The 20,199-nt window shown below is 37.5% G+C and overlaps 2 protein-coding genes across 6 annotated transcripts in view; one reads left to right on the top strand and one right to left on the bottom strand.

The window, feature by feature from the left end:
* Positions 1-20,199, top strand: part of LOC124162190 (myosin-13-like) — a 63,614-nt gene that overhangs the window by 5,280 nt on the left and 38,135 nt on the right. For 3 of the 4 annotated variants that reach the window (XM_046538627.1, XM_046538628.1, XM_046538626.1), the window contains exons 5-9: positions 1,830-2,118; positions 4,919-5,081; positions 9,268-9,357; positions 9,449-9,544; positions 14,631-14,860. In XM_046538627.1, the coding sequence (XP_046394583.1) occupies positions 1,830-2,118; positions 4,919-5,081; positions 9,268-9,357; positions 9,449-9,544; positions 14,631-14,860 (868 nt within the window). The remainder of the gene's footprint in view (positions 1-1,829; positions 2,119-4,918; positions 5,082-9,267; positions 9,358-9,448; positions 9,545-14,630; positions 14,861-20,199) is intronic. The other variant, XM_046538629.1, reaches the window with a different exon arrangement.
* LOC124162191 lies at positions 17,374-20,127 on the bottom strand. Of its 2 annotated transcripts, XM_046538630.1 has the most exons (3): positions 19,950-20,127; positions 19,455-19,613; positions 17,374-19,314 (listed from the first exon to the last, which is right to left on the bottom strand). In XM_046538630.1, exons 2-3 carry the CDS (start codon positions 19,595-19,597, stop codon positions 17,493-17,495), a joined length of 1,965 nt encoding a protein of 654 aa, XP_046394586.1. In that variant the 5' UTR covers positions 19,598-19,613; positions 19,950-20,127; the 3' UTR covers positions 17,374-17,492. The 2 variants fall into 2 exon arrangements, with proteins under 2 accessions (XP_046394586.1, XP_046394587.1); XM_046538631.1 differs by lacking the exon at positions 19,950-20,127 and having other exon boundaries at positions 17,374-19,325; positions 19,455-19,545.

Here is a 20,199-nt window from a genome sequence, read left to right as displayed (position 1 = left end):
ATTTCTTGCCTTTCACATTCTTCCTTACCTGTTCCACATATGTATTTTATTCACAGTCTTCCTTCTCCATTCTGGGTATCCACTTGTCCCTCATGGATTTTCTTTATCTGACCATCATGTCTCGAGATATTGCTGACCTGGAGGGGTGCCGGGACACCCCTAGATAATTGTACAAAATCAGCTTATGTTTAACATGTCTGCAACATCAGAGACTCTTTGTTTTAAATTTAGTTACATTTAAGTACAGCCAAATTTTATGGGGGACTACGACCATTTCTGAAATCATGTAGTTTTAAATCGAGTTTTAGTAAAAAATAAAACCACTCTCACGGACCCCAATGTATTCACCGGTGCAACTCATTGTCGTGACTAATGATGCATCACACCCAGTGCCTTGCCCGAGAACAATTTACAAATGATAGGACAAGTTTTTTAGTTGTTGTAGGCATACTTTACAGCATCCATGGTGAGCAAAGTCACCGAAACGTCTCAATTGTTTATGTCACTGTCATAGAATGGACTCAATGGAGGACTCAGAGTGGCTGAAATGGACTTAAGGTCACGTCTGTAGTCAATTGATTGCTTCAGTGGGAAAATCGAGAAATTCTCTGAGCATAATCCAAATTACTTTATCCCGGACCCCTCACCTGCAAAGGTATTTGTAATGAAATACATATGACATTATCTTGTCATAACCAGATAATTTTGGAAGAAGTCTCGTATTTTTTCCCTAATATGAGTTAGCGACCACTAATAATAACCATAAATGTAGCTTGGGTTTGATTCATGGGGGAGCTTTCTGTCACCCCCAAACAAAAATCCTTGTAGAATGAGGTGGACCCTTGCGGTCCATCAAGGATGGCAACGCGAGGGAGGAAGGACTTCCAAGAAGCCACAACCGGTTGAGAGCCTCAAACCTGCACTAAAGCTGTTTAAAGCGGTATGTGTAATATTTCTAATCCTGCTGTGTGAACGGGGGTGAAATATACAAGAATTGACATGAGAAAAAATTCCCCTGGACCGGGAATCGTACCACGGACCTTTGGCTAACACCCAGTGCCATGAGCCTCGACATAATTGCCATGGGAATTGAAGAACCTGGATAGTGTAGTGGTCTTGGCAGTGGCCCGGAAAGCCAAAGGCCCGTGGTTCGATTCCTGGTCCATGGGAAATTTTTTCTCATGGCAAACCTTGTATATTTCACCGCCGTTCACGCGGCAGGATTAGAAATATTACACATACCGCTTTGCACGGCTTTAGTGCAGGTTTGAAGCTCTCAACCGGTTGTGGCTCCTTGGAAGTCCTTTCTCCCTCGCGTTGCCATCCTTGATGGCAATTCTTCAGTTGTTGTTCATTACTTATTGTGAATGCGCTTATCGTAATGGTAGGTAAAGTTATATTTTAAGCGTTAGCTTATTTTACCATATTTAAACCATAGGCAGTTCACCCAAATTGGCACATATGTATTTTCAATCTTAACTCATCTTCCCATGATTGTTGCCACAGGCGGATGGGGGGGGGGGGGGGGGCACGGGGGCACGTGCCCCCCCAGACCCTTAAAAAATATGCAAGACTTTTAATACGGTGCCATTATCATTAAGTTTGTTTTGTATTATGAGGTATCCTTGTGCCCCCCTCAGAACAAAACCCTGGGCACAGCCTTGCTTGTGCCCCCCCAGAATGAAATCCTGGATCCACCCCTGATTGTCGCTCTTCTATATTTAAATACCGGAACGCAATATGTTAATAATCATTTCTTGATCAAAGTGAAATACTTATTCAAGATATTTTAATAAAATCTTTGATGTTGTATCCATGTTCTTTCCAAGAGGAGGAACTTTGTCAGAAAATGGAAAAAATGTCGCAGACCTTAGAGAATCAGAAGCGAAGGATAATGTGTTTAGAAGCAGAGCTTGAAGAGTGCCAAGGACATCAAAAAAAGGTCAAACCTCAGACAAAGGGCACTAAAATCTGCAAGGGTAAAAGTCAGCAGAAATCTCCAAAATGCAGAGGTCGTCATAATCGTACCAATTGCCATAAAGATGCCAACAATTCTGAGTGTACGTGTTGCTCATTTGATGACAATAACTCAAAGGATCATGGCAGTTCCCGTGGAAGGTAATACACACATTCATACCTCTGTGAAAATGTGTATTGGAAAACGTTGTTTGCTATTTTTTCAGGCATTATAATTTCATGAAAACCTCTTCATAAGAAATTTTTGCACACCAAAACACCTCTGTACAGTGAGACAAAATTATGGCCCTCATTTTCCTTGAACTACCTAATTAAATACGATTTAACTTTTTACATAGCTAACCTATGTACAACAAACATTTCTGTAATAAAAATAAAGTTTTGGAACAAAGAAGATTTTTCTCTGCCTTGGAAAAAAATATGTATGTTGATTTGAAATTTCAACTGATGACGCTGGATAATAATCTCGTGTGACAATTTATGTATGTAGTACTTCCAACTGAAGAGACATTGCCATGTAAATGACTTCGATACTTCAGGTACAAATGGTAATTCGATGCTCAGTTTTTTAAACTTGGTGATGACCGCTATAGATGTCTTTTCCATTGGAAGTAAATTGTCATTTGAGATTATTTTCCATTGTCATCAAGTGAACTCAAAATCAAATTTACATAATTATGTAATGGTGGAAAATTTCCCTAATTTCTCTTTTGCTGCTATGATTTGCAATTTTTTGGAGCCCCTATTGGTTATACTTTTCTAGGATAACCCATTTGAAATTGGACGGTTTTTGGAAGTGTAATTTTATTAAAAAAATGGTTCGACAATGTTGGCGGTTTTTATGATGCCTCTTATATTATCTCTGTAATTATATGTGACTGGGAAAAATCATCTTTTTAATGGAAACAGTACATGACCTGATGTCAGAGGCAAAGTGGGCTCCCCTGACATCAGATTAAAGTTTATGAAGAATGTTTAATATTTATGAAGAAGATTTTTGTCTTCTAAAGTCATTATTTATCTACTTAATTTGAATGTTAACATGCACTGACAATTCCACAATAGTTATCTTTCATCCAATTAAAGACAAAAATATTTATTATATTATCACCGGCTCAAAAATTGTCAAAACAGCCCATTGCTAAGGCACATGTAAGACCCATTGTGGTCACAATGTTAATTTATCATTGGATAAATGGCACTGCACCATTGATATGAAACATTTCCTAGGCTAAACAAATGCTGCTGAATTCTTGCCTTGTGTAGCAATGATTTTCTTTTCGAGTAATTATTGATCATAGAAAGTGTTTGGGATATGAACTGACCATCTCTAATTCAATAACCCCCATAAACTTCTTCATCTTCTGGCTAAGTAAGGATGGAGTTCATTTCATTGTCATGATCTCGGCCCCCACTTAGTGCCCACACATGTCATTTGCAACTTAGCTTTGCTATCCAACTCATTAGCCAACCATACTGCTGCATGGATCTGCAGGTTTTTATGAGTTGGAGCTGAAACAGAGTTTGATCATTCTGCTCTTCATTCACAGTTCCTCTTATTACCCAACCTTTAAATAAGATTGTACGTAAATATTGTAATAATAATAAGAAGAAATTTTTAATATGTGTTCAGGTCCTTCAATAAGCAATTTTCAATAATTATTATTAATATTCCATGTGTATGATATTACGTTCTTTTTGCTTATTCTTTAGATTAAATTCCTTCGTGAACTCGGGAGTTGATTAAGGTTGTTATTTGGGGTAATGGTGAGGTTCATTAGTTTCTGCTGTTCCTTGATGGTAAGCAGTGCCTAGCGGCATTAATGCTTCTGAGGCCTTTTAAGTGTTGGCAAGTGGCTTTTAAGTATCCATCAATGTTTTTATAATAGGGTGGTTTCCTATTATTTTTTTATTGCCTAAATCGAAAGATTATTACTCCTGGAGTGCGCATTTCATGCTCTTAGATTTTTGAATGGCGATATGTATTTTTCGCAATTAAATGGAAAGTGAAAAATTTCAAGCACACGAAAACGCGACGGCTAAGTAGGAATGATGGGAAAAGTCCGTGTGAAGTATTTCTGGTTCCAGCTGTTGGCGTGTGAGGTGACCTTGGGGCGAGGCTTGAGCACTGATACGACGCAGGCTATTAGCAGGTAGCTGAGTACCCTGCAAGCAGGCTCTGCAATTGGCTTAAATAAGGATTATTATTCCCCTATCAAATGAAGGAAACTTTCCGAACTTAGGTATTTTTAATTTGTGATTATTATGAGATGTTTCCCTGAGCTCTGTGCCTCATGCATTCATTGGTAATCTCGGACCATGTAAAACTCCTATCTACTTGTATAGAAACGAGGTCCCTGTGACGTCAGGTGGAGTGGAATCCCATGGGTGCCAATCTGGCCTTTTCCAAATGAGGTTAAAATTGACCATTGCCATTTGTCTAAACTGGGATTTCTAAAACCAAATAATTTGTATATTATGAGTACAGTAATGGTGGGTAAGAAATCGCAATCAATGCATTTCGTTTTCTTTGATGAAGGAAACTACCCTATTCTTTGCTAATATGGTGAGATAAAAACTTTCATTGGAAAGCCTCCTTATAGATAACCGTATTTTAACTTTTTCCAGAAGTTATGGGGGAAGACCGCCACTGCTTGAGTTGGCACTTAGTCTTTCTTTCATTGCAGGTATACAATGTTATTCATCACTCTCATGTTGTGTGATTTTTGGCCATGTAAAATTATCCTTAAATTCGCATCTTTGATTTGATTTTTCAATATGGGATTGGTATGAATCTAGTTGTAATTTGTTTTTGTGGTTAGCAACCTATTTAAATATCCTCAGTCATTTTTTTGTGTATGCAGTTGCGTCTAGCATTTCCAGCATTAGAATAAACCCAAAGCTTACAAAATATATATTTGCTATCTTCTCATTTTTATAGCCATTCAAGAATCATCAAGATTCATAGTGAATCTCCTCTATCACATCTGACACTGCAGCTTGTTGGGAGAAATGCTGAAGACAAATGTGAAGACTCAAAATCAAGTTCTGAGGAAGAACTAATGGATGATGTCAGTGATGACTGCAGCCAAATAAGTGAAGAGGTTGGTTCTTTTAATGTAGACTTGAATCTTATTGAATAAACCCAGCCAGTACAAGGGATAGAGAATTTTTAGCACTGCAAGGATCTGCTGAAGATAGCAAGGATGTTGGTAATGCATAGTACCCTGATGAATAAAACCCGTGGAGGGAAGGTCTATTCAGAAACTCTCAGGACTACATAGAATTTGTTCTTCAAAATTTTTGCAGCATTAAATAGATTTTAATTAAATATAATTAAATTAGTTAATTTATTTGTTATCTTAGCGATCATAATGTAGGGTTCATCAACCAGATTGGAAAGGAGAGAGGAAATTGCCAAATATTAGAGGATTGGTCGCTTACTCATGCACACCTCTCCATACTGAAGAGGGCACAACCACTATGTCTAGATGAATGCAATGTCCCTCTCACCGTCAAACATGTCCTAGAAGATTGCAGTGGGTGCCTATGCCTCCAGGGATAAGCCGAGAATTGAAGAAACTCTTCCTGAAGTACTCTGTGTTGATGCCAATAAGGTTGATAAAGTGATACATTTACTGAAAGACTCTATAACTTTAATATAATGCATCCAGATGTGGATAAAAGGCAAATGAGAGAAAAATAAAATAAATGTCACCTTAAGTAAATTGGTAATGTCACCTGTTTTATTCCTTGACTGTGGTGGTGCTCAACCCTTGAGTTGAGACGATGGCGTTCTCTCCTTAGCACGACTGCTGTACTGAGCCCAAAGAGACTCTTCCATTCCCTCTGTATGGAGCATTTTTGCAGGACATTCATTGAGAAGGGTCCCGTGGACACACTCTCAGAACCAAACTTTTTCGACCCTTCCCAGCGGGGAATCTGCATTATCTCGGACTCCGATGGTAGTTGGACTTAGTTAGCTTTCAGGGTTTATAACTCTACCACCGGCATTGAATCATGGCCAGTCATGCTTTGTTTATATGAATTAGCTAAAAAGTTGCTTGCACGTAAATTGCAGACTTCGAATTGAATTTCTAGTTTAAGTCTGAGAATTGTTAAATTTTGAACAAAAATCTTCAGTCAATATTAACGCATTTAATGCAGCAACAATTTCCATGTTGATGTTTATACTGAAATCAAGATATAAGTTTATATTTATCATAGAATTTCGTTTAAAAATTGTAAATGCTGCTCTAAAGACAAAAAATTCAATTCTTAATTTACATTTTTTGAGAAAGGAACAAGTATTTATTTCGCAAAATGAATGGATAAACAATTGTATGACAGCGGTCCCTTACCGTTAAGGGGGTTAATATAAGACGAGGGTCCGGGTACCTGCTCCCGGATTTCGAGGGTAAAGCCTAAACCCTGCAGTGTTGGGTCCTGAAATAAAGACATCGCACATCCGAACATCATAAAAGGGGGAGAGCTAGGAAACGTATATATTGGGCATTCGTTCTCCTGTGTAGGAATATCTCTGATGAAAATTTGAGGCTTTTGTCTCCCAGGTCAAGAAACGTCCTGCCTCATATTTTCGTCATTTGTAGCAAAAAGTTTAATGACCTTAGCCATCAATGCACTCTTTACAAAATAATACTACTGTGTACTACTATCTACCAAAACATTTTGTAAATATAATTGAATAGACTGCAATAAACAAGATTGACCAATCTTCTAATATTACACCTATGTAGATGCTCCTCTCTGCCTTTCCAAGATAGTAGTAGTGTAGCCAAATCAAAGGTTTGCTGTTGAAATGGTTATAATTATTAAGTATTGACAGTTCTGCACTTATGTAATATTGAGGTGTTTGTGATTTTTTGTGTTTAATTAGTTATGCTTATATTTTTTATCATTAGAGAATCATATTGATAATAGTTCATTTAAAATTGAGAAGGCTTTTGTTTACATGTTTACTGTTTATTTATTCAGCAATCCATAGCAACTATAATATCAATATTTATCATGTGTCCCTCAATTGAGCATATTCAGCTGTCTTGAGCTTTATCTGAGTCATCAATTTTCTGATATTTCCAGTGGTTTAAATAAGCCATCAGGAATGATGCTAATCTGAGAATCAAAATTTCATTATTACTTTGAGGGAAAATATATGTTATTATGCCATAGTTGCAGACATGGTGATGTTTGTATTGTAATGTGACCAAGAGGATTTGCCAACTGATGAAGTTTATTCCTGATGGTCTTTTATGAAAAATGACCTTATTTAAGTAGTACATGCTTGTGTAGCAAATCATTTACTGGTGCATAATAATTATTTTTGGAGTCTTCAATATTGGTGAGTGTAGGTCCTGGCTATCATAAACACTATGTAAGATACAGCTAAATTTAGATACATATTCCACCTGCTGGAGTGTATACTGTGATTTTATTCTTAGCGCTGTGAATTAAGTGGCTCTTAATGTAGGATAAAATTAAAATATTGATCTAATTTGCCATGCAAATAACTGTCATTGATGATTAATTCTAGCAAGGACTTTTTACCACTGGATTCATTGTTTTCAGTTTATGCAGGTTCGGTCATTAAATTATGTCATTATTTTTCGCCAGAATTTTACTTCTTTTTTTGAGCAGTCTGTCAGAAGCCATGGCTATAGGGATATGAAAATGATGGTATCAAGTGTAAACTTATTCTGCTTTCAAGATGCCCAGATAATAATATTTTCACATGTAACTGCTGAACTTTGATGTCATGTGTATACTTGGTCAGTATTTTTTAAATTCCAGTGCCACAGTTATAATGTGCACCTTCAGATGAAAAATTGAACTCTGTGTGAGAAGGAGGGGTCTCTGAGCTTTTTTCTGCCAGTTAACTCTTATACTCAATCGGCTAGTTCCAACTGTAATTTGTAAAAGTCTGTTGGCAGAGTCCAAAGTACCTATAGCATTCGAATTGTGGAGTTAAAATTACTGTCTGACAACTTTCGTCTTTGAAATAGTTGTTTTTTATTCATAACCTGATTGAGTGACATTTATTGTTAAAAGGCACTGCTGTTGACTTGTGCATTATGCTTGACATAACCTAAAGTAATGCAAAGTACTCTTGATTTGTAAAAAAGAGGAGTAAGTGGAAGGAAGTTATGAAGCCATTGTGCCTCAGCCACCTCTGCTAATGCCTTTTAAATGTCTGGACTTTTCTTGAGGGCCTTATCTTCTTAGCCCCCTCATTACACCTCAGCAATATTTGCCTCACCTTCTCGTAAAGTGTTGAAATCCCAAAGAAGAAATATCATTTTTCTAATCAGGATTCGAACCTGGATCGTTAAACTTGGTGCCAGCTGCTCTACCTTTGAATTACCAAGGAATCTGCTTTCCCTGAGGAGTTTGTTAGCTTTTGAGAACAAAATGGTTTATGCTGCCAGATATGCAGTGCCACAGGGCAGCATATTTGTGCACAATACTTCACAGTGCTAAGACAAAAGCCGGAATTAATATCCCTAGGGCATTCACCGCAGATATTGTTTGATAGAACACGTGGTACAAATCGGAGACATACACGTTTGAATCACAGTCAATGCAAATGAGTTTTCTTCTGTGCAATTTTGGCCCTTTAAGTTCAGATGACTCCATAGAGGTACACAACTGATCAATCTTTGGTTATTCCTTGAATAATTGTTTTCTTGCATCATTCCTTGGAGAACATTCAAATTCAATCATTGCTGTGAGATGAATGAATGCCTAGTTTGAGTATCCCACTGGAGCTGTGGGTGATGCCATTGCACCCTCATTGGCCATGGCACCCTGTATGATAATTGTAAGATGTCAATGTTGCCATTCTGTTAACATTTGAAGAGGGCTCTTTGTATTGCCAACACAAAAAATGTCGAAAGAGACACATGTGTTTCTTGGCAAGGGATATCTCTGGGGTACCTCCCTTCTATGTAATCCTGTTCTTATTCATAAAAATGTTATTTTTGGTTAAAATAATTAAATGTGGACTGAAATGACGAAGTGTAAGACTAAATAGCTTATCAGAGATTTTTTCATAATTAAAAGTGATTTAGTTTTAAACACTCACTTTATTTCTTAACTGACCCAGATTTTAAGTCTAGAGTATGATTATTGGGGCACTGCCATGTTAAAAACTGGGTTGGTTTAGAAATTAAAAGAATGAATTTAAAATGAAAGTATCTCTCATTATAAGTGTAACAAATTTCCACAAGTTTAAGTCTTAAATGATTGCTAGCAGTATTTTTCTTTGTATCAAAGGAAATAGATGCCAACATGAAGGAGAATAAATGTCAGGGAGATTATGCCCATTCAAGGTCACCCCCACCTTATTGCCTGGCTTCGCCTGAGGTGAGGTTTCCTTGATCGCTTGAAACTCACGGAATTCTAATGCTTTTTGCTGGAATGTTATAATTATATTAATTTATTTTTATTGGTGCAGGTTGTAATGGCTCGATTGAAAAGAGAGAGGGACATTGCACAATGTGATGTGGAACGACTGCAAGCAGAAATTCTTTCTTTAAGGAAACGTCTTGAGGTGAGTAAATTTTTTTCGATATCAATGAATGAAAATTCCATGACTGCATGTTAGTTGAATTAAAGAATTCCCCAAAACTGTATGTACTCTTCAGTGGGAAAGAAATGGATGTAGAAAAGGATTTGGTTGGAAAAGGCAAAGAAGTGCTTCCTAAAATTTGAAGAACTTAAAAGATTATGAAAAAAGGAAAGAAAAAAATTGTTACAAGAAAACACAAACATACACCCATTCGCATTACAGATTGGCCTCAGGAGACAAAGAGAATTACCATTTGTAGTTTGGCTCTCTAAGAGTAAAGATTCTAAATTTCAGATTTCAAAATGCTTAAAAAAAAAAAAAAAAATAGAATCTTAGCATGAGAATTGATTTTTCAAGAGGTGATGGATTTCTGTAGGATTCCATGATGATAACAATTTTGAAGTAATTTATTATCAATTGAGATTTATGAGGTTAGTCTTAAGCCGGTAGTATCTTTACTATTAGTTGATTTGGATGCCAGAGTGATATCCATTTCTGGACGTTGCCGGCAAGTTAGGCTACCACCAAGACATTTCAGTGTCGGTGGTGGTGTACTGTACGGGCAGTTGAGAACTCCGTGATCTTGTACATCAATTACAATTATTTTTTCATGTCATCTTTTTCCTCTTTCTTTCACTTTATTAGAAGGAGGTGTTTTTAAATTATGGTGCCATGCTAAGTCATGTAACTGGTGACACTTCCTTGGTGCCTGTAAATCAATGGTTTTTAAATCCTTGAAGTAATATATTGTACCTTGTTATTGATATTCATTATTGTTACCATAATGATATTGGTGTTAATGTATTGCATTGTGGATTGGAGTGATATATCCACCATCAGCTGGTTCACTAACTTTTGTAAATTTTGGATTGTGATGGAGATTGAAAAATAATGAGACCCGTATTTGTTTTTTTTTTTCTATCGCTCATCTTTTTCTTGACCTATTCTATGTGGAATTTGACAAACTTTACCCTTTTGCCAATAAATTGATGATGTCATGGACTCTTGCCATGCATTTCACTGCTTCTTAACTTCTCCTCAACATCACACATAAGCCACGTGTGGTTTATTGCTGTTTGCACTTCCGTGAGTGATTCACCAAGTCAATTAACTCAACCTGTAATAATGTCACTCATTATATGATTTCTTTTTTCAATTTTAAATAAAAAAAGAGTGGCTGAATAAGGAAGATATTTTTCGCATAACTTATCTATCACTTCCATCCACCAATTTTTTTTTATGATTGGCAAATTTTGATTTGAGTGAATGACCCAATTGAAATGAATGCTTCTACTCTGCAGTGGCACAGTGAGGGGGGGTTTTGGGGGATAAACCCCCCTCCCCCAGTGCTCAGAGAAATTTTTAAGTTTAATCCATTTTACTTAATTGAATTGATATTACTAATAAGGATTAATTAAATATCCCTCAGAAAGCCGTAAAACTCACCATTTTGAACCATTTATCTTAAAATTCCACAATTTATTGTTCTCACACCTGCCGCTTTTCCTGGTGGGTATTCCATACCCCCACACACCCCGGTATTAGTTGCACCTAAACCCTCCCCAGCCTCAGTTCCTAGCTGGGCCCCTGCTACTCTGTACTATTTGCCTTCTATGATGAGTGGTGATTTGTAGGTAGTTGCCTCTGATTATCCCGGGTGATAAGTTTTGGTGTTATTTTAGGGTGGTACTTTATTGAGGCTAGTCAAGTGTTAATTTTCATCTTCTCACAAAATCAATATTTACCATGCTGGTGATTATAAGCATTTGCTGGCTTTCTGTTATGAAAATTATCCAATTTTTGTCTTCTCCGTACTTTCATAAGTGTCGTCAGAATTAAGGATGGGTCGGTTCTTAAATTTTTTTTGGTTCTCGGTACCGATCCGGTTCTCCCCCTTCGGTTCTCAATGCTCGATTCCAAGGATGAAGTCTTATTATCTGCATTAATGGCAAATTTAAATGAACATCCAAAAGAAGGGAATGAAAATAATTTCTCTAAAGATGTAAAATAATCAGGAAAGCTCAGTAAAAAAACTTAAGATTGTCTCCATAATTTTATTTGCCACGTAAAAAAGTTGAAATAACATGTTGTTAAAAAATGCATGATCGACCAGTATGTCACGTTACATGGGTCTTATCTATTCTTATTTTTTGGCAGAAATATTGCCTGCAGTATTGAACAGGCATTCAATGAAACAGTGGTGGTCGATGTTGATTTTGAAGGTAAGGTCGAAATATGCTTGGAGTGCAGTTTGCATGGTTTACATACTGCATTGGTAGTCAGCATAGCATCACGATCACAAGTGAAACTCTCCCAACTTCTGATGACATCATCTTAATTTTTTGTAACTCGTGAGTCAGTTAAAAATATATTCTGTGATGTAGCTTAAATTGTTACTTTAATTGACAGCTTCTTCGCATGCCTCACTGTCACAGTTTTTATAACCTCAACATTAAACTGCTCAACACGCCGGTACAGCGACACCATGGATAAACTTAGTGGCCATGACTTGGCCTGTGTGGTTGATACATCCACCGCTGTACACGCACCTAAGACCGCTTTCAGACGAAACAATTTTCGGCTGCCCGCCGTTCACGGCATGGCAGAGAGAGTTGTCTTGTCTGAAAGCCACCTGAATTTCAGGTGAGCTGCGGCTGGCAAAAAGTTGCTTTGTCTGAAAGTGGTCTCAATGTAGCATAGTGTGTATTTCATGCTGTAGACAGCACATCACTGGGCTGGATTGAAATGGGCGCTCTGTCAGCATGGCACTGTGCGGTGGACATGTTGGCAAGAGTGATAAAATGGCAAACCCTTTAATGAAAGTGAACAACTCTCAAAAGAAAAAAAAGTTGGATGCCATACGATCGGAAAGTTCCATATGCATTTTAAAAATCTTTTTTGTTGCGGGTCACGGCAAATCAAATAATTACGATTATGAATTACTTTCAGAGTAATCATTAGGATTAATTAATGTATTTGTCATCTGATGATTTTAAAAAATGCGCAATGATTGCAGAAGCAAAGTTAATGCCAATTGCCAATGTTAATAAAAAAATAATTTGACTGTTTTGTATTTGCATAGTTCAGTTTTATCAAACAACCCGTGAGAAAGTTGAAACTTAGTTGGCATCAGCTGCCACGGCTTGCAGCAAAACTGAAAAAGTGTTCAGGCACCACTGTGGTGGCCAACTGCTGCACAGGTTGTGGTGGTGCCAGCAGGTCACTCTGGTGCATATGGATACACCAAACACTACATTATCATTTAGCCGTGCACTGCGGTAGCTCAGGTGTGTGGTAGCCTTCATTGCCATCTGATGACATAGCTATATTTCAACGATTACATCAACGAAAAGTAGATTGAACATATAATAGAGTTTTAAAGAATTGCCAATTATGCTCTCTTACAATACGGTATTTTAAGTTATGAATGAAAACTGAGAGAATCTCATGCTAGACACTGGCTATGGCCTTGAATACGTTGCAGACCATTTCGGCTTTGGGTGCCAAATACAAATCCTCACCACTGTTCCAAGTCGGTTCCATATTACCGACTTCATGCGATCATTTCTCGATACTGGTTCCACAGGCCAAGAGCCAGCAGTACTGAGAACCAGGCGTCATAACCGACCCATCTCTGGTCATAATGCATGAAAGAAATAACTTTATGCACAGTCTTGCACATGGGTTCAGATGAACAACAAAGATGAAATTTGCCACGAATAAAATCATTTGGCTTCACCAGGATTCCAACCTGATCTCCCAATTGCTGGTCAGGCACACCATCATTACTATGATTTTTTTCGTGGCAAATTTTAATTTTGGCGTGAAAGGTTTTCAGAGCTTTGTATTTTCTCACCCTTTGGTATTTTGCTCACCAAGATTGTACCGACCGATCGACCACAGCAAAATTTGGCCCAGCTTATGTAGCTAGTAAGGGGCCAGCTGCTTGTGAGTGTATGTACTACCTCTTTAGTGGCAAGAATTGTGCGCAAAATACACAGTCAGGGAAAAATGACAACGCAAAGAGTATGTACCGTATTTCTTTGAATATAGTCCCCCCCCCCCTAATTTTGAGCCTTCAGTTTCGGGAAAAGTTAAAAAAATGCAATTGAATATATTCCCCCCCCCTTTACTTTTACCACTGGCATTTTTGGAAAAAAAGGGGGGGACTATATTCAGACATATACGGTATAGGGACCAGTGTAACCTTTCCAGTGTTTTGGACCCTATATACCTATAATACTACAATACTGAATCCACTTATTATTAAAGGTCAATACAAGTTCCTTGTATCCTAATGCATTTATATTTATTGCTTTGTCCTATTGAACTGGCTGTACCTTCTTCACTTAGCTACAGTGCAACCTCGATATAACGACACCCCACGGTACACTAATAAACACTCGCTATAGCGAATTGTCGCTTTACCGGAGGTGGAGCAAATAATAGCCAATATACCTGTTGCGAACAGATATACAGGAACAGGAGTGGTGCGGCGACAGATAAACATCTATCCGATAAACGTAAGCATAAATCCAGACGAAAGGCGATGTTTTTTTGCATCACTAAATTTCCTTACTCAAATAACGACTGACTATTCAAACAATTTATAAGCACCGCACTGAATAAAAATCGTGCAAAGCATTGTTTCGTCAATCATTATATTTATCGAACGACAGTTTACCACATAAATTTAAGACTGAGCACTCCATTAACTTCATTTCTAACAGATCGCTAGCAATTACAGAGGTTAAGGAGTCTTGATGAAAGTCTTCCAGCGGTGAAACCCTCGCTATGGCGAGAGCCAACACCGAAAGGGTCTCGTAAAAACGAATTTTTAACAGGCTTATTATAGGGTCAATTGACGGTGCATCGGCTATCTCTCGTTATAGCGGGGGTGTCGCTATAGCCCGTACTCGCTTTAACGAGGTTCCACTGTATATTTTTCTTTTAATTTTGTTATTTGTGTAATAATTTTTATTTTGCATTTAATATGCATGCCTCTTTGATGAGGGCCAATGTGTTCAATGCCACTTTAATATTGTCTTTACTTTCATCATTATTTCAGACAGCAACTGATGTTCAAATGCAGGAAAAGTGTCAATATGAAAAATCCTTGGCCAAAGAAGAAGAGAAGATAAAGAAACTGCAGCTGGAATGTGACAATCTGTATAAATATCAATCTTCATTGTGTAGCAAGGTTCAAGGGCAAGAGGAAAGCATATCTAAGCTCATGGAGTGCCTTGAAGCTGTGAAAGAAGAGCTTGGAAAAGAGCAGTGCTTGAACAAATATTTAAAGCAAGTACTAAATAATTTGTAATGATGATATCCACTGATTCTCTGAGATGGAGAAGAGAAATATAGTACTGGCATGGAATATTTGAAAACAATTTTTGGAAACAACAGAGACCCAATATTTGTGGCATAAAAACTCCACATCAAAATTTATACCTCTCTCTACACATTTCATACTCATGGCAAAATTGCAGTTTAAAATTAGTATGTATTTCAGATCTCGAATTGAAATAAACGATTACTTTCTTCCTCATTGTGTGGCGTTAGTAAACCTTGCTGGCATTCACTGTGGGCCTCTGCTAGTAGCTTTGTTTACTTTTGCTTTGTGTATTACTACTGTATTTAGTGCCTTCAGAAGTAAGCATTTAGGTGCTAGTTGTTATTCTGTTAATTATAAATTGTAATAATAATATTTATTAACTTCATTGGGATAATACATCCATGAGTTTCGTCAAGATAATACAGCATAAAATACTAGCATATAATAAAATACGATACAAACGAGCTATACAAACACACAGCTACCAGTGGGAGGTCATAGGTTAATACCCAACACCGGTTAAAAACTCATTTAGATTGTGGTAGCTATTTTCAATTAACATCATTTTCAGTTTGGCTTTGAATTGGATTGATGAGGAAATGGAACGGATGGTGATAGGAATCTTATTGTACACAGTGGCAATGGAGTGGTATGGACCTTTTAACCCTTTCGCGCCGGACCTTCGTTGAGGGAAATTCTTCCTCAATACGAGTCTCTTGAAAGTTTTCTTTACTCCCCTGAACGAAGCTTTTTCGCGTCGACTGAAGGCAGTGGTTCCCTCCCTAACCATTTTAGGACCCAACTCAGTGGGGCACCGATCCCTTTCCTCGGCCTCCGTCCCAGACCCTAGAAGGATTAAAAGCCCCTTCCTAGCACGAGTCCGCGGTCAACTGGCTAAAATAATAATGCAAAATATATGCAAATATTTGTTGTTCGCATCGATTTTTTTACATTCAAAATGAATTTCGTGTTTTTTTCTGATCGTGTAGAAATTTTAAATGAAATGCTCACATTTATATAGACCAATTTAGTACATTTTCTAGTTGCTATATAACTCCATTGATATTAGCGTTAGAATTTTGTTTGAAATTTCCATGTGGTCATCAATAAAAGATGAATTCATTTCTAGCATTGGATTTCAAAAGATAGCAACAAATATTTTTTTGGAAAACACACTGCAAATAACAGTAGTTGACCACGTGGAGAGGACAGGAAAGGGTCGACCTGAGCGGCCGAAGAAGGGACTGGCCTCTTGCTAAGGCGGATCATGAGGGGCGACCGCGTCCGTGGGTCTATTGTGTCTGCCACGGTCACTTTTTTCGACCTGTGCCGCACAGGCGCGGCATTCGTTGCTTAAGTTAGGAAAATTAACACCGCACAGGTGTGGCATTCGTTGATTATGGAAGAAAATCCTCGCCGCACAGGTGTGGCATTTGGTGCGAAAGGGTTAAACAGACTCTGTAGGAGTATTGAAGGGTGTGTATGTTGTTTTTGGAGCGTGTGTTGCGATTGTGTAGGTTGGCGTTAACAGGAAAAAGATGAGGATTGTTTCGAACAAACATGGCACAGGTAAGGATATAAATTGAGGGGAGAGTTAAGATGCTGGAACTTACAAAAAGTGGTCTGCCTGGGGTGCGAATGGGGACTCTATAGATAGCTTTAACAGCTTTCTTCTGGAGAGAAAAGGTTCTTGACAAAAGAGAGGAATTTCCCCAAAACAAAATGCCGTAGGATAAATGAGAGTGTACTTTGGCATTGTACAGGGCTTTGAGTGTGTTTTTGGACACTATGGGTGCAAGCTTTCTTATCATAAAAAGACCCACAGAAAGTTTTTTATTCAGTTCAGAAACATGTGATGACCAGTCAAGTGTATCTGAGAGGTGAATGCCAAGGCATTTTATTGTTGTTGAAAAGGTAAGCAGATGATTGAAGGGCAAATCTTCAGCTTGGTGAGGGTTCTTAATATGGAAGCAGATGTAACAATTTTTGGCTTTATTTAGTGCAATATTGTTCAGGTGACACCATTCCAACATCTCCTGAGTTGTAGTTTTAGCATATTCTGTTAGATCTGAAGTATTGCTAGCAGTCAACAGATTAGTTGTATCATCTGCATACATAACTGTATGACTCCGGGTAAACTGCTGAGGAAGATCATTAATAAAAATATGTAAATAAAAATGTACACAAAACCTCTGAGTAGGGGAGGGTGGGGCACAGTGAAACAAAAATTATTATTTTGCCTATAAAAACATTGCTTTTGAAAATAAAATAACAATGAAAATATATAAATGGTGCTTGTCATTTTCTTCACTATTCCTACTTTAAAAAATGGAATTATTTAAAAAAGCAATGGATTTACATCAATTTTTGTAGTGATATGTCAATTGTTTCACTGTGCCCCATGTGTGGGGCACAGTGAAACAGGGCCTTTTTTACTTATGGGGCACAGTGAAACACATTTTTTCAGATTTTATAATACCATTTATTTTTACCTTTGGCAATATTTTCACTAGAATGAAACTCACAATGCATGAATACAGTAATGGATTAAAAAACATGAAACAAACTGCACCTTAGTCAGTGATAATTAGAAGCTTAACGAACATCTAAATTGGCAAATGAAATTTTAAATGAAATAAACCTTTTCATTCTTGCAGTTCCTTTGCGATAAGAAGGAGGTGGTAAAACTAATTTAATGTCTTTCATGCTGACAGATGCTATATCTTCAATATGTGGGAAAAAAAATGAATTTGGCACTTTGGAACTTTTTCGTAAATATGTAACTTCAGCGCCATTGTGTTTTCTTGCTTCTTTAATTATTCTACCTACATAGTAGAATTTTTTCTTCGATGAAAACTCAATCAAAACATAATCACCAACTTTTACTGTACCTACTTTATTTCCAAAACCTTCTAAAATATCCTCATTACCTTCCAAGGGGTTTGAAAGTCCTCCCTCTGACGTGGTGTCTGAATTTTGATGGGGCCCCTCACAGTTATCAATGGCAACATTGGCATTAAATAAACTTCTGCATGATTTAGTTGCCTCAGAAGTTTTTTTTCCTATAGCTGTATTTTTCTTTTCCATCATACGGATTTTTTCTGGTGTGTCTGTTATGATCATACTTTTGCCTGGTTCTCTTTTCCTGGTTGAATTTTTCCTTGGAGCGGCTTTAGGATAGCCCTTGAACTGAGCAGGACTTTGAAAAGTTCTTTTATCTTCACCTTGACCATTGTTTAAACTGGAAGTACTTGCAGTTGCTCTTAATTCTTGGCTCAATAAGTCACACTCTTCAGTTTCAGGAGAAGGCTGGTCTGTTACAGAACTACTCAAGAAATCTGCCTCGGTGAAAATGTGCCTATTATATGGATATATTCCAGTTTTTTTGAATCCATTAATAATAGTAGCTGGAGTCATAGCCTTTTGATGGGCAAAATTGACGCATCCTGCAATATGGTAGATGGAAAGAGCTTTACCTGGATTGCTTTTGTTCCAGGAATCAACTGCTGCGGCATAATAGGTCTTAAATGGAGCATAACAGGAAACATCCAAGGGCTGTAATTTGGCACTGCAATGAGGTGGAAGAGTCACAATCATTATGCCATACTCTTTTGCCAAATCTATTACTTGTATACTAATATGGCTTTGGTGATTATCCATTATTAGCAGTGTAGGGTCTTCTTTACTTGTTTTTGTATGTTTGATGAAGTGCTTAATAACTTCAGGAAATATTTCTGCTGTCATCCAACCACTTTTCGATGTCAGTCCAAGAGAGCCAGGAGGGGCATTGATCAACATATGATCACTGAACTTGACCCTTGGGAAAACAAATGCAGGGGGTATGGTGTTTCCGGATGCACTCACAAAACAGCATGTAGTAACTAGAGTTCCCCTTTCACCTGCTGTTACATTATTTACCCCTTTGGATCCCTTTTCTGCAATCACCTTGGCAGACTTATTTACGACTGTTGAGGTACCAGTTTCATCTAGATTCCATATTCTGGAACCATCACCAAAACATTCTGAACGTCTTAAGGCTGCACCAAGATTGTCAAAAAATGTTTTCACTGTGTGTGCATTAAATGATGTGCAACGAGAAAGAGAACAGTTTTCAGGCTGCCGAATGCTTAAATTTGGATTTCGCTTCAAGAACAATCGTAGCCAGTCTAAACCTGCAGCAGAGTCATCATGCCAGTTTTTTGGCACTTGTATAGAGTTCACCACTGCCATTTCATAAGCTAGCTCTCGAGTGTTACGAGTCGACTGACCATAACAGAGTTTTGAGCATGTTATCAAATAGTCAGCCAAGCACTTTTCTTGTTCAGCTGTAAAAATCAATCTGGATTGATATTTTGGTGTCATGCGAACATGTTCACCAGTCCCTTCATCACTAGCCTTTTTTTGCTTACTCACATACCTGAAAAGAATCTTTTCAAAATTATTATTTGGAAAATTTGAATGTCAGTTTACGTTTACTGTTTATTTGAAATTTAAAAAAATTTTCAGAAAACTTTCAATGTTACAAGATGTTCACATGCAAAAAACAAATAAACATACCGACTGAGTGTTACATAATTGACATTACATTCTTTGGCTGCTTTCCTGATTGAATAGTTTTCATGCAGAACAAGATGAACTGCAGCGCGCATTTCACCATCTGTGAAGGATCCAATATGGCTCTTTCTTATTCTATTCCTCATTTTTGGAATCTTTATTCTGAAAATAATGAAATTCCATCAGAATAACAATAATAATTACTATAGTAATCCACACTGCATATTTCAAGTCAAATAGTTCTTCCTAAATGAGACATGGGGCACAGTGAAACATGTTTCACTGTGCCCCATTTATCTTGTTTCAGTGTGCCCCACCAGGCCATCTTGAATAAATAAACTTACTGCATGAAAACAAATGAAGATATAGAAATATGTTTGGTGGTCTCCAAAACTTAAGAAATGGTAACAGTAAATACAATGATAAGTTAAGATTTCCCATGAAAAGGAAAAGTTTGTCAGTGTGAAATAATTCTTTGGAATTATTTACTTTTCTCACCTTAAAATAGGTTTTGATCCATCAACAGGAGACTAGAAGAGCACAAGCCATGAGACTGCAGCAGCTGTTGTGGTGTTAGTTCCTTAATATAACACAGAGAGCACTAATTCATAGAATTGTCAGGAGGAGGGAAATTTGAATTGTTTCACCCTGCCCCATGTTTCACTGTGCCCCACCCTCCCCTACAGAGTCCAGTTGGCAGGTGATGGTTTAAAGGTGGGAGCCTGAAGGGGGGAAAAAATTGAACCCT

Source organism: Ischnura elegans, chromosome 7, assembly GCF_921293095.1.
Source record: "Ischnura elegans chromosome 7, ioIscEleg1.1, whole genome shotgun sequence".
NCBI lineage: Eukaryota > Metazoa > Arthropoda > Insecta > Odonata > Coenagrionidae > Ischnura > Ischnura elegans.
This window is presented reverse-complemented; position numbering and strand designations above follow the sequence as displayed.